Source organism: Anabrus simplex, chromosome 8, assembly GCF_040414725.1.
Source record: "Anabrus simplex isolate iqAnaSimp1 chromosome 8, ASM4041472v1, whole genome shotgun sequence".
Lineage (NCBI taxonomy): Eukaryota > Metazoa > Arthropoda > Insecta > Orthoptera > Tettigoniidae > Anabrus > Anabrus simplex.
In genome coordinates this window covers 89,965,345-89,980,676 of record NC_090272.1, presented here as the reverse complement: position 1 = coordinate 89,980,676, position 15,332 = coordinate 89,965,345, and the positions used below count along the sequence as shown (strand labels likewise).

General features: G+C 39.3%; 1 protein-coding gene across 1 annotated transcript in view; it reads left to right on the top strand.

Annotated features, from left to right (window-relative positions):
- Positions 1-15,332, top strand: part of Utx (Utx histone demethylase) — a 381,209-nt gene that overhangs the window by 200,292 nt on the left and 165,585 nt on the right. Inside the window, exons 9-11 of the mRNA XM_067152335.2 lie at positions 58-219; positions 329-508; positions 11,039-11,242. Coding sequence (XP_067008436.2) covers positions 58-219; positions 329-508; positions 11,039-11,242 — 546 coding nt within the window. The remainder of the gene's footprint in view (positions 1-57; positions 220-328; positions 509-11,038; positions 11,243-15,332) is intronic.

The following is a 15,332-nucleotide window of genomic DNA, read 5'->3' as shown; positions in this document are numbered from 1 at the left end:
AATGACCATTGGAAAAGTAAAATATTTCTGGTGATGATAGTGGTGCTCTTTCAACAGGCTAGTGGAGAGGTGGTTGAGTCAAGTCCACCTGGTGCTCGAGTTGCCCCCTCTGGTGCTCCTCCAAGACCAACACCACCACCACTGTATCTCAACCAGCAGCAGCTTCATATGATGCAATACCTTCAACAGAATGCTGCCAATCTTAATCCTCAACAACAGGTTGGCACTATTGCATTTCCTTGAAGCAATGGATAAAGATTTTCAAAGTTCTGTTTACTGTAGTAAATTCTGAATTATCCACTCATAACAGGCATATTTTATGTTTTAGGGTGTTTTGCAACAGCTACAAAATCAGTACCGTGTTATGCAACAGCATCAACTGAAGATGCAGCAGCAGCAACAGCAACGAGTAACTAGTGTTGTTAGACAACAACCACCGCCTACACAATATTCCCAGTACCAGCAGCAGAGCTCTGTTATCAAGACCTACTCATTGCCACAACAGACAGTTAGTATTTCCTTTATAGGTGCTTGGAAAAATTTGATTGGGATGTTTTAAGAGTCAGTTGCAACTTACTCTGTGGTCTTAGTCATGTATGTTTCACTCTTGCTGTCCAGTGCTCGGTCAAGTGAATATTTTTTCTCTTAACATTATGCTTATACAGGTAGGTTTATAGTATTACTGGGATTGATTAGGACTAGGACTGGAAAGATCCCATCCTTGGTGTTGACCCTTTGATGCAGTTTTTAAATGCCGTCAATCACTACTGATCTGCATTTAGGGCAGTCGCCCAGGTGGCAGATTCCCTGTTGTTTTCCTAGCCTTTTCTTAAATATATATAGGAATATAACCTCAACATCAGCGAGAACAAGACAGTGGTGATGTCAGTCAACAGAGAAGGGCGTCCAGAAAGTGTAAAACTAGGAGACCACCAGCTAGAGTGTGTGGATAGTTTTCCTTACCTTGAAAGTGTAATCTCCAGTGATAATTTGGTCAGAAATGAAATTACAAACAGAGTGCAAAAGGGATCAGAATTCTACCTACAAGTAAGAACACTTTTATGGGATGACATGATTCCAAAACCGGCCAAACTGATGGGGCGATTGCATAAACGGTATTTAGACAATGTCTACGGTTAAACAATGCCTACGTATGGCTGCCGCATTGCAGAGATGTTACTTATCACTCATACACTGTCGAAAACCGATGTTCAACCAGTCATGTTTAAACACTGCCGAGAACACTGTTTAACCTCAAATGAGAGGAGTGAATCACAATCAGAGGTTATGTACCATGAAATATGCAAGTTGTATTATCATGTTGAGACGATTCCGGGAAAAAAGGTTAGTCTGACGGCCTCTCTGTGGGTCGCCCGCTGCTAAATCACAGCAATTCGTTGGACATGCACGGGGAAATAGATCTTAAAATAAGGTTTCACTTTTCGAGAGACTTGTTTCTTGAGACTGACAAATTGACAGTCCGGTAACTGTCAACTTGAATACGGTTCTTGGCAACTGATATATTTTATTATATACATGGAGTAATTTCCATGGAATTATAGGTCACTTAGACTACATACAAATCAGAATTACGTATCCCGATCGTCAGAGGGCTGTCACATACATCATCCGGGAGAGATTCACTTATATTTACTGCCAAGTATACACACATAATAGTGAAAACTAAAGAGTAGGTTGTATGGGTTTTTATGTATATAATCGTACAAGTTTCTGGCAACTATCATATAGGAAAAGGCAAGTGGGGGTGATTATTGTTTAAAGAAGACTGGGGAAGAAGAACCGTGGCCATAACAGCCTGAGTATTTGCCTGGTGTAAAAATAGGGAAACTATGGAAAACAATTTACACGGCTGCCGATGATGCGTTTCGAACCTACGATCTCCAGAATGCAAGCTACATCTATATGGCCCGTACAACACACTTGGTTACACATTACTATTGCTATAATGAAAGCTACACTTTCTTGTATAGTGGCATGTCGCTTTAGTGTCAATAATATTCATCATCATCATCATCATCATCAGTTTTCCACTCCAGTTGCCCGGGTGTGGTTTACGAGCACTCTCCACTTCTGTCTATCCATGTACCACTCTTCTCTCAAGACGACATCCCAGCTGACTCCTCTTGTTCCTGTGTCCTCTTTCTTTTGGTCCAGCCATCTCTTCCTAGGTCTTCCTACCGGTTGTTTTCCGGCCACGACTGTGTGTAGCCTTTGTTTTGCTGTCCTTCTATCATCCATTAGTTTGACATGGCCAAACCATTTCAAACGGGTCCTTGTCACTTTTTCATTCAGGGATGGGTACACACCAGCTTCCTCACTTATTCTTTCATTCCTTACCCTGTCCCTTTTTGTCTTCTGTACCATAGTTCATAGGAACTTCATTTCTGCGGCTTGTAGTTTGCTATCCACTTGTTGGGTTGATGTGCAGGTTTCTAGGCCATATGTTATTATGGGGGTGAAGTATGATTGGAATAGAATCTGCTTTGATCTTAAGGGAACTTGTTTGTTCCAGAGGAGGTTCCGAACTTGATGGTAAAACTGAGCTGATTATTGAATGCGGTTGTTAATCTCATGCTGTATTCTGTTATCGCTTGAAATGATGCACCCAAGATATTTATATTGTCTACAGTTTCCAGCTGTGTACCTTCCAGCATTATTTTTCCTTTCTTCTTCTGCCTGTTGACAGGCATAGTAACAGTTTTCGATTTATTTATTGTTAATCCGTGTGCTTTCATATGTTCATTCCAGGTATTCAGCCTCTCTTGGACTTCTTTCTCTGTATTTCCCCAAATTACTACATCATATGCAAATGCATTGATGTCCATATTGTTCTGCTTAATTTCTTTCATGACTTCATCCATGACAGTGATAAAAAGTAAGGGTGAAAGGGTACTGCCTTGTTGCACTCCTTTAGTGGTTTGGAACCAATCAGAATTACCGTTTCCTACCTGTACGGAACTGCAACAGTCTTTGTAAAGCATTTTAACTTTCTGGATAAGCCCTGTGGGTACATTTTTCTTTCTTAAGTATTCCCATATAGTCTTCCTTGGAACACTTAGCAAATGCTTTTTCGAGATCCAAAAACACTAGTGTTAAGTCTTTGCCCTTCTCCCAATTCTTTTCTAACAGTATTCTAAGTGCAAATATGAGATCGGTAGTTGATCGGTGTTCTGTGAATCCATATTGTTCTTCCTGTAGTTGTGGTTCTATTATTTTCCTTAGCTATTTTTCAAGTATTTTCTCAAATATGTTCAAAAGAATAAAGTGATCCCTCTATAATTGCTACATTTCTTCCGGCTTCCTTTTTTGAAGAGGGGCATTATTATTCCCTTTTTTCAATCATCTGGGACTTTCCTATCCTTCCATATTGCATTAATTACTCTATGAAGCCACTGTATTCCTATTGCACCAGTTGCTTTGATCATATCTGCACTGACTTCATCAAATCCTGTTGATCTTTTTTTGGGCATACTATTAAGGGCCGTCTCTGCTTCCTTCCATGTTGGCGGGCTCTCTTGGTCAGGCTCATCATTGCAGCTTAAACTGACCTGCGTGGTTACATCATTGGAGTCTTTCCCAGTACTGTTGTATAAATTATCAAAATAGGATTTCATGATCTTGCTTATTTCTGTCTCTTCCCTAACTATGTTACCATCTGGTTCCTCTATTGCTGTTATGTATTCATTGTCTCTTCTTATATTATTGTTTGGTAAAGTAGTTTAGAATTAGCTTTGCTGTCTTGCTCTAGTTTATCTGTGAAATCAGTCCAAGCTTTCTGTTTTTCTTCGGCCACAATTTTCTTTACTCGTAGCTTCTGATCTCTGTATTTCTGCTGCAGTTCATTTACTCTAGATTCGTTCCTTTGACTTCGTTTTTTGCATTTCTTTGTCTCTGGCTTTCATGATTTCATTTTTCGCTTTCACAGCAATCTTCACCCAATCGTTCCACCAAGGAGTTTCTTTTGCCTTCATTTTGCTAATAGTTTTACCACAAACTTCTACTGCAGCTCCAACAATGCTTTCTTTGAATCTAGTCCACTCGATGTTGCCTTCTTGTAATGCATCTGATGGTAATTTATTGGTCACTTTTTTTTTGTGTATTCAACTTGTTTCTCTGCCGTTTTTAGCTCCCATGTGTTGATTTTTGGTTTCCTGTATTTCTGAGATCTATAAATTTCAATGTGCTTTATTGTTGCGAGGAGAAGTCTGTGGTCACTGTCCAGGCTTTCAATTGGTATAACTCTGACATCACATATGGTCTTTCCTGCTTCATTGCCTGATATAAAATAATCTATCAGAGTTTTAGTATCTCCATTCCAACTGTAACTTGTGAGTTTGAGTTAGCTGCTTCTGAAACCAACTGTTGTTTATTCTCAAGCCTTTCCTTACACATAGATCTAGAAGGCTTTCGCCTTCTGGGTTCCTGTCTCCATGACCATGTGGACCTAGTACATTTTCATATCCAAGTCTGTCTGATCCAACTTGCTCCCATTACTATATTTTCCTCTCTTTCTATAACTTCTTCTAAATCAGTTCGGAATTGTTCTTTTTCCTCTTCATTACAGCCAGTCTGTGGAGCATATACCTGGACTACTATCAGCACACTCTTGTTAAGAGAGATGTTCAACATAATAATTCATTCGTTAACATATATTACCTCACTGATGACATCAATGTCCTCTCTTAATATAAAACCTACACCATTTTTTGCTTCTGTTTTATTTCTATTTAAATGTAGTTTGTATCCTTTTCTTAGCTTTCTTGTTCCTCTTCCCTTCCACTTTGCCTCACTCAGGCCAAGAATACAGAGGTTCCTCCTTTCCATCATCATTTCCTCGCTTCTGCCAGTCAGGGTCAGGATATTTAATGTTCCAATTCTGTGTTTAGGACTCTTTCTTTTGGGCTTCTCAGAACATCGTACTTGAACATCAGCCTTACAGTCATCATACGTTGTAGATGTTTGAGAAGACGTGTCTATCCGGTATTTTTGCGTTCCGAGGCTCGTTTTGTAGTTGAAAGTAATCGATATAACCATTCAGTTGACTTGCTAAGCCTAACACTGCTGGGGATTTTCTGTCGGGTATTCTCCCTTAGCCTTTGGCAGTCCCCTACCTCACTGTAAGGCAGCAACTGATGAATCTGTGTCATTTCCTACACAAGGGTCTCCACCGGGCGAGTTGGCCGTGCGCGTAGAGGCGCGCGGCTGTGAGCTTGCATCCGGGAGATAGTAGGTTCGAATCCCACTATCGGCAGCCCTGAAGATGGTTTTCCGTGGTTTCCCATTTTCACACCAGGCAAATGCTGGGGCTATACCTTAATTAAGGCCACGGCCGCTTCCTTCCAACTCCTAGACCTTTCCTATCCCATCGTCGCCATAAGACCTACGGTGTCGGTGCGACGTAAAGCCTCTAGCAAGCACAAGGGTCTTGTCAAACCTTCTAGGGGAAAACTCCTTCACCCGTAGCTGTTGGTCTTCCCCTAGTTTGTTGGGTTTGGTGTCGGCCGCCCAACCCTCGGCCAGACAGTCGCGGGTAGTACCGTCTACTGTCGCATACGGTAGCAGGATCACTCCTGACCTGACAGTTGTCAATAATATTACGAGATTTAATTTCCACCGAAAGCGATACTCTTATCTGTGGGCAAGTCATGCTTAGCCATATTTGAGTAATGTGTAGGAAGACAAACAGCTGACTGGCGTTTGGCGTGCGCACCGACGAATTTCATTGGTGGCGACAGGCAAAGAGTTGCATGAAAGATACTTCTGTTTCCATTTTCAAACCAAAATTGAATCTTTAAGCGATGTCTAGTTAAATATCGACTGAACATTGTTTTTGCAATGGAAGATCGTACTCAATTGAGACGTTGTTACGTAGACGATGTCCAAGGCTTAAAACTCGTCATCGTTTCTGCAGTTGGCCCATGATGTTTAACAGCTATTTCATACCAATATTTGATCTATGGTATTGAAGCATGCACTCTCACAAAAAGAGATTCATCAAGACTGCAAGCATCAGAGAAGAAATTTCTTAGATGCACCATCCAGAAGACCAAGATGGACAAGTTATGAAATGAGGAAGTGAGGAAAGAAACTGGAATAAAGACATCCCTATTAGAGCGAATTGGTACATCCAGACTATGGTGGTTCGGGCATGTGATGAGGATGGAGCCTACAAGAACAGCCAGAATAAATTTGGAAAGACAGTTGGAGGGGAAACGACCTGCAGGAAGACCTAAAACCTGATGGATGGACATGATCAAGGTTGATCTAGTTACCAGAGGGTGGACAGTGGATGATGTTCTCCATGACAAGTTGTATATGGACAGGAAGAAGTGGAAGAGGCTCACTAATAGTACCCGGGAAACTGGAACTGTACAACGATGATGATGATGATGATGATAATTAGAAAGGCTTCAGACCACACTGTGGTGCAGTATACCAGAAGATCTGATCTCTGTGGGAATGGCCTAAATATAAATAAAATGCCTTCCAATTGACACTTATACTGCAGAGTTTCTTACTAGTCTGCATATTGCAGGTCCAGATATGTGTAGAAATCAGTGAAACATGGCTCCGTATTAAGTTTTTCTCAGTCAGGAAACTAGCACACACTGTCTTTTCTTACATTTTCCTTTGCAACAAAGGAAATTCCCCCAACAGCCATTAAAGCAAGATCTCATGTGAAACGTGCAGTTTTGCATACCGGGTAAATTATGAATAGCCACGTATAACCTAAAGACAATCTTAATCATTATTACTGGTCTCAAAAGAGACAAATTTGCTCATCTGTCACTGTCTCCCAGTTCTTAATGCAGTACCTTAGCTTTAGAAAGGAACCTAGATTTTTTCCTCAGACTTATTTGTTGTGGCTATGTTATGTCTATAAACTTGTCGTCAAAAAATAATACGAAGTCATCTAACACATCAGTGTCCTCTTGCATCTCCGGTTGACCTGTGAAAGGAATTTTGCAAGCTGTGTTCAGGCTGTTTACATCGCACTAGGCCACTATAAATTAAACTTCGGATCTCGCACTTTGTATACACTTTTTTTTTTTTTTTTCCTGTGGTCTTATTACTATCACACTCTTCTGATCACTTCCAGCACTGCTACTTTCACTACTGTGTTGTAGATAGGAAACTTCAGCTCAGGTAAAGGCTTTGTTTTTAAGATGTGACACGTGAGGTGCAAAATGCGAGGCCTTAGCTGCGTGCTATCTTCACAAGGGCATTATGAAGCTTTGTGGTTTTTCACACAGCGAAGTCGTGCTTCGTCCAATGAATCTTGCCATCTGCGTGCTACTTTTGGAAGAGGACACAGATGATGAAGAGGAAATTTCCATGCCCTTTAAGAAAAGGATGTACGTGCAATCATCCTCTATTAACACTAATCAGAAGAAAACATGGAAGCAGTCCAGCACTTCAAAGAATGAAGATATCGGCGAAAGAAGGGGAAGGGAAGAGTTTGAAAATGCGAATCTCCCTAAGCCTCTCAAACCAAATACTGTGGGTCGGAAGGGAACAAGAGTTGACCAAGGAAGGTTGGATAGGAAAGATGAAAGTTAGTAGCTTGACATCGCAGTTAGGGGACCTGTGGTAACCAGTTCACACTACAATCTGCTTCACATCGCACCAACACAGATAGGTCTTATGGCGACAATGGGACAGGAAAGGGCTAGGAGTGGGAAGGAAGCGGCCGTGGTCTTAATTAAGGTACAGCCCCAGCATTTGCCTGGTGTGAAAATGGGAAACCACGGAAAACTATTTTCAGGGCTGCTGACATACTATAAAAAGTAGGTAGAGCAAGTTTTGGAACACACACATCATTACTTCACAAGACAGAAGGCTGCATTAGCCGTCTCTTCTCCAAGGACATAGTAGATTTTGTCAACAAGAAGATTTCGGGGAAGCTCTTTTAATGTTTTGTTCAGCGAGTTTTGGGGACACTCCCAGGCCACCAGGAGCGAGGTTTTTTCTAGAAAATTTTGAATTCTTAATTTTATGTTTTCCAATTCTAACTTTCCTCTATTAATAAATTTATATTATTTACACTTAGGTACACAACTGATACCTTCAATTTAATTGAAATCAGTTGCATAGAAAATATTTTCCTCAAAATAATGAAAGGAATAGTAAAATTGACACATATTATTAGGCTTACCAACTGTATGTGATCAAGCTCGTAACCTTTACAACACAACAGTGTCCCCTATCAAAATATCTTTAGGTTATAGTACTGACCCAGATACTAGAGTTTTTAATCGTGTACAATGTCCGCATCCTTTCCAGTATAAACAATAAAATCGCGGATAAACCCAGTTTCGCAGTCACAAAGTATAAACATATTTATTCCAAACCTGTGCCGCTTTGATGGAACGTGGTGTTTCTATTTTTAGGCAACTTTTCCCAGTAACTAGGCTCTCATTAATACAGATATTTTGGAAGGGATAGAATACAGATCGGAATTTCTCTCTGAAATAGTTTATTAGGCCTATAGGTCTAATTTTGTGAAGTCTGTCATCTGGGGGTTGTAGATTGTTGTTGGAAAAGTGAAGCAGCCTTAGGAGGAGGGAGAAATTGTCGAGAGAGGTCACTTTACCAAACATCGGAGTTTTGAACAATTTATTTGTTCACCAATAGTTTTTCATGTTTTTCTTCACATGGCCCATCAAGAAACCAATTGCCAGGAAAAGATAAATAGTCTCTACAGTTATGCCTTGCCACTTACGTAACTTTGATTTTTCCTTTATGTCCGTATTTTCCTTTAAAAAATTAGTAATACTTGCTCATTTGTGACGCAATCAAGTTCATAATATTACGATCAACAACTTCTTTGAAAATCGACACTTCAAGTCTTGAATTGTTGTCCTTATCATTCAAATGAAGATAATCACTAACCCTTGAATTTGATAGATCAAAAGGAGCTGAAAGGGTAGGAAGAAACCTGCCTACAGAACTCCAGTTTCTTCCTTCGATTTGAACAGCTGACAGCTTAGCGTTCTTTGCGACAGCGGTGCTCTGCACTTCATCCTCAATTTCTGTGTTGTCGTCCTTCGAGGAATAACCAATTTCACTCTCATCAGACACAATACAATCACTATCACCATCATAAATATCAATTTGGTCGTCAGACTCCTCGTTAGTCAAATCCGGAGCAAGCTCGCATCCTTTGATTCGATCCTGCCATTACCAAGTGTATTTGTTTACTATCAGAGAGTGCTTGTTTCTACGGAAACCAGAGATGAGGAAAAAGAAAAATGTGTGTTGTTACAGGCAACAACAATAGAAAACATTTCCCGGGTGTAGCACAATCGCGTAAGAAGTTGGGTTATGTAACTATGGATACTAGAACAGAACTTTATCACAGAACATACGAGATGTGATAAAATATGTAAAAAAGTTCGCTGAATATGTCAAATATCCCCCAACTTTGTTCTAAGAACCAGCCAGTACGATGTCAGGAATCAATTTCAAATTTTCAACTTGAAACTTGAATAGACGGCGGTACTGTTCAGGCGCAAACTTCGAGAACGTAAATAGACGGCAGTAATCCCGTAGGCCATGCGCAACACTGCCGTAAATAAACTGCAGTACTGCTCATTGGGTTAATAGTAGTATGACAGCAATCAGCTTCAGGATCCTGATTTGATTGAATAAGGGACACTTTTATAAAATTAAAACAACATTCGCCTTGGAAGGATCAAATGTAGAGAACATCCTTGTAAAATATAGAACAGTGACAAAGGAAAAATATTATTTCTAAACTTTCTATTATTAGACAATCAGAATATCATATATCATAGTGAAAAAAGTGCTGGAAACAAAACCATTTTTAATAACATCTGTTCAGATGAATAGATGTAGTTTAAAAATAGGCTAAATATAAGTAAATCCATTTTTCCTCCCATTTCACCACCCCATTCAACCATCCACATAGATTTTAATTTATTTCAATATTAAAATTCACGTACATTTTAAGTAAAACTTATTAAGATGTTCTTAAGAAGATAAATACTTTGTAATTTCACTTAAGCGTTTTAATACAACTGAAAATGTTCCAAATGGAATGAAACATGTACTATATATGATTAATTGATTTGCTTAATGCAAATATAAGTATCAAAAAGGTGGAAATTTACTGTTATTGATTCATTGTAAATAGGATTTGATGCGGGAAGTGAAGCTGATTTCTTGCAATAAGCGGTACGTTCTGCGCTGTCAGTGAAGAGATGGCTTGGAATGACATCAGTAGATGAATAAGTTTGAGTGGTGTCTTTAAAAGTAGGAAAGATCACAACATGAAGATAAAAGTTGGTATTCAAGAGGAGAAATCGGGGCACATATTCGTTTATAGGACGGGGAGTTAGGAATTGGAATAACTTACAAAGGAAGATGTTCAATAAATTTCCAATTTCTTTGCAATCAAAGAGGAAAGCCCAGAACAAAAAGCCTAGACTTTAAGAACAGTATAAGAAAAAGAAGACAGGAATGGAAGATAGAATACTTAAAAGGGTCCACCTTTTCAATACAAATGAATGTTATAGTGGACCCTTTTAAGTTTCCTATCTTCCATTCTCAGTTCAATACGGACAAAAATGAAATTCTTAGATTTAAATGAAGACAGGAATGGAATATAATTGCTGAAGGGGAATGGTGGAAGGAGAGGCTGTGGTGGAGAAGTACCATCAACACCCCAACCAAGCAGGAGCTGGACAAATTGAAGTGAAAATGATGATGATGATGATTACATCACCTGTCAGAAATTTCAAATGTATGGGCACACGTTAGTCAAAGCCTGTTGCAGGGGAGTATGCTTGGGCTGAGAGGGGAAAATACTGGCACATGTGGTGTAAGAATATCCTGCCTCATCCAAAGCCTGCTTTTAATCCCGGTAGTGTATGGCCAGCTATTGAGACAATTAATGAGGACATTTAAAAGTATAAATGGAACAAAATATCATTTTATTTTCTGAATAAGTTTACTTATTTTTATGTTGAGTGTGATTGAATTGTGTATTGAACAGCAGGGAACAGTGGCACCACAGACAGGATTTGCAGACACAACTGTTGGTTACTCTGCTGCCACACCTAATGCTCAACAGTCTCCGGGGATGCCGTTCAAGTCTGCCACTGTCGACCATCAGTTAGCATACCAACAACAACGGGGCTCTGCTCAACTACAACAATACCAGTATAGTAATCAAACTAATGCCACGGGATTTACACAGGTATGCATTGTCATATTATTTTAGTCATAAGTTTATCTCAGAGGAGACCCTAATTTTGTAGGTAAGCTTTGATGCTGCTGTGACTTTGCCCAGTCCAAGTGATCTATAGACAATGATCCTACAAACTCCTCAATATAGTAGTTTGTTAAGCTGTAGGAACAATGGTGTATACATTTATCTGCATTGCTGTTTTGAATTGTTGGAGGACTTGTGGCTGACAACCTTAAAATATTTGTTTTCTTCAGTCTTGTTTTCTAATGTTGGTTCACCAAATTGTGTCGCTGCTGAACACGCAGTGTACAGATTGTTGTGTAGTGTAAATTTACCCTGGGATTAACCTGTATCCTTTCCATAAATTATACGTACATTTTTGAGGAAGTGGGACGGGGGTATGAATTATTTCTTAAATTCTAAGTTGCCTTGATAGATCAGAGGTAATCTAAGAGGGCCATTTCAAAACTTCTGCACAGAGTGAATGGCATCTGTAACAATGGCATGGTTCCCACACATGAAGTGTCAGTTGCGAGCCAGACTTTCAGTGTTATGATAATTTTTGTTTCGAGTTAGAAATTTTTATTTGAAATGGAGGGAAAAATGACTTCTGTCAATGTCACGTAGTGCTCAGTGGTCTTTCATCAAAATTGAAAATTACCTATTGAAATTTAGAACACTCTAGTTGAAGACTGTGGGGGTATTGTACTGGATCAGAGTACAGTGTCACAGTGGGCTGCCTATTTCCACAAAGGCCAGACATATACTGAAGATAATTCAAGGAGTGGGTTGCCGGTTACTGCAATAGACTACACTACTTCTGTCATTATCGACAATATTTTGCAAGATGATTGACTCAAGACATGCAAAGAAATTCTAAAAGTAGCAAACATATCTGTCTCTTTGGCGTTCAAAATCATAACAAAGAACCTACAGAAAGGATAAGTCGCGTCAATATTAGTTCCTCATTATTTGAGTGAAGAGCAAGAAGCAAATCGCAAGAGAGTAGCCTAGCAATTGCTTCAGCGCTACGAGGCAGATTCGTTTTTAAACAGGATTGTTGCCATAGATAAAACATATGTTTAGAGATTTTGAGCCAGAATTGAAATCTCAAAACTTCCATTGGAAACATCTTGACTCTTCTCGACCAAACAAATGCCGTCTCCAACAGTCCAAAGTTAAACTGAAGGTGATTATGGCTAATGACAAGAATGGAGTGATAGCAACAGATAGTGCCCCTGGGAAATTTGTAAACAGGGCAATACTGCAGACTTTCTGCAAAATGTTTTGTGACGAAAGATTTTCCAAAATAAGGTCTGACACTTTTGCAGCAGGAGTGCTCATTCCGCATGGTAACGCATGACCGCATATTGCTGAACCAGTACGCAGAATTGAAGAATTAGGGTTTCCCATCCACCCTACAGGCCTAACATGACCCCACCAAACTTTGATTTGTTCCGAAAACTCTAGAAATTACCCTGAGGGAAATGTTTTCAAACCATTCATGAGGCTTATGATGCAGTGATCCGAGTAATCAGACAGATCAGCAGAGAAGGTGTCCTGACGGGAAGGAAAGACTTGCCTAAAAGCTGGACCAGTGTTATTGAGAAGAATGGAGATTATATTGAAGGCCTGTAAAGTCATTTTATAAAAAAAATTGAACCATAATTTTACAGTGTGCAGAACTTTTCAAATGACCTTCATATAATGTTCAGTATTGCTATTCTGTTCTCAGCTGGGATAGTCCATGCCATAATCATTGGCATGTTAACACGTGGTGTCAGCCTTATAAAATGGAATCTTCCTCTTTCCCTGGTAGATAACAGTGCAGTTGGAATGTCAATACAATGCACTGTAACATAATCACTCAAAACTGGTACACAGGCTGCCTAAAGGCATCACTTCAACAGGTGCAATCCCAATAACTGAAGGTTTCTTGTCATCACACTGCTAGGCATTCCTCTCGAGTATGTTTCTATAGATTTCTTTGCTTTAGCAGTTATTAACATGTTGAAAGGCCCTTGATTAATTAGTCAGTTCATTATTTTTCATCATGGTAAGGAGCATTATTTTTGAAAGTGTTCAGAAGTAACCTAAAGTACTTGTTATCCTTTAATAGGATCACCCAAGCTGCTTTCTCAAAATGCTCAGATGTTCAGTTTGTACTTATCAAATGGAGGCAGTGAAGAAATACCCTCCTCTCATCTGTTTTCTTTTGCCCTTTCCTTGCATATTGACATGTCATTTTTATTCCAATATGTGATCAAAGTCACCTTGAGGCCACATCGGTGTGTGTTACGTCGTCTTTTAGATTATCAGACCTCTGCCTCTTTGGTCACGATGAGTCAGTCTGGGTTGAGGCACCAGATCGCCTCACCCATGGATGGCTCATCATTTTTGCACAGTGTTGTAGTACCAGTATGAACGAGCTTCCCACATTTTCTCCATTTTTGGCGCAATGGACACTGCTTTTATGTGAGACTGAGCGCATCAATCAATCAATCAATCAATACTGATCTGCATTTAGGGCAGTTGCCCAGGTGGCAGATTCCATCTTTTGTTTTCCTGGCCTTTTCTTAAACGATTTCAATGACATCGGAAATTTATTGAACATCTCCCTTGGTAAGTTATTTCAGTCCCTAACTCCCCTTCCAAAAATGAATATTTTCCCCAGTTTGTCCTCTTGAATTCCAACATTACTTTCATATTGTGATCTTTCCTACTTTTAGAGACGCCACTCAAATTTATTCGTCTACTAATGTCATTCCACGCCATTTCTCCGCTCGCAGCTAGGAACATACCACTTAGTCAAGCAGCTCATTTTCTTTCTCCCAAGTCTTCCCAGCCCAAACATTGCAACATTTTTGTAACACTACTCTTTTGAAATTGAAATAATAAATAAGGTAGTTCAACCTATTCAATTCAAATAAATATGAAATGTAGTATTACATTCCTATTTAATTAAAAGCGGAAGCGGTACCGGTTTCGACCCTAATCTGGGTCATCATCAGCCAAATGAAATGCAAAAAAACAATGCATAGGTAAATAAGAAATTAAAGAGTGAGTCTTTCACAAAAACGGTTGAAGAGGCAAAGTATGTTAATGGGGATTAGCAATGTGCAATTTTAAATCGTAAAATCTAGAAGAAGTAGAAAGTCAGTCGCTTATAAGAAGTAAGGCGTGATCTTCTGAACAGTAGCACAACACACGCAAATTTCAGCACTATCTCATATTACAAGAAGAGGTGAAAAGTTAAATGAGCCAGCGAATGAGGCGCGATGTCACAATATAATTCATGAAGATGAAGTCCCAGCATTGTTTAGAAGTCGAAGACGAGTCGCTTGATTGAAGCGAATTGCTAGCTCCTGAAGATCGGCGCAACACACTCAATGTCCGGCACTGTGCTTTCAAATGTCGAGTGAACTCGGTGAATAGCTTGACGAACCAGTCTGTAATTGCTTCAGTTGCGAAAATGTGTGTGTGTGTGTGTGTATATATATATATATATATATACATATAAATAATACAATTTAATATAATTTGAGTACGTAAACAGGATCTTGTAGATTCTGTAGAACAGTTGACGTAAAGAACTATTGTGAAGAGAAAAGTGGTAAAAAGTGCAATACCGGAAACAAATGAAAAGCTGCACAGTGCGCTACTTCTTGAAGATAAGAATTCAGGTCGTAATTGAGGTAGTCCAAGGCAGCGTAAGGTATGAGTTTAAATTTGAATGTAAAAACCCAAAATGCAGGTGGCACTATACAGTAGTATATACAGGCTCACCAGCTTCAGGCATTCTAGCTGAAATATACCTCGACTTCTTAGAAAACACAAAAATTAATAATAATAATTATTTCTCTAATATCCTCTTTTGTGCCAGATATGTTGACGACACATTAGTAATATTAAACGAAGAATCAACCAACGCAGCCTCTGCACTTCTTCTCTACAATATTGACTCTAACATAAAATTCACCCTTGAATCAGAACACAACAAAACTCTTAATTTTCTAGATTTAACTATAACTAGGCATCCTTCTTCTTTAACTTACAAAATATTTCTGAAAATCAACCCAAACAGCAACCACAATATGGC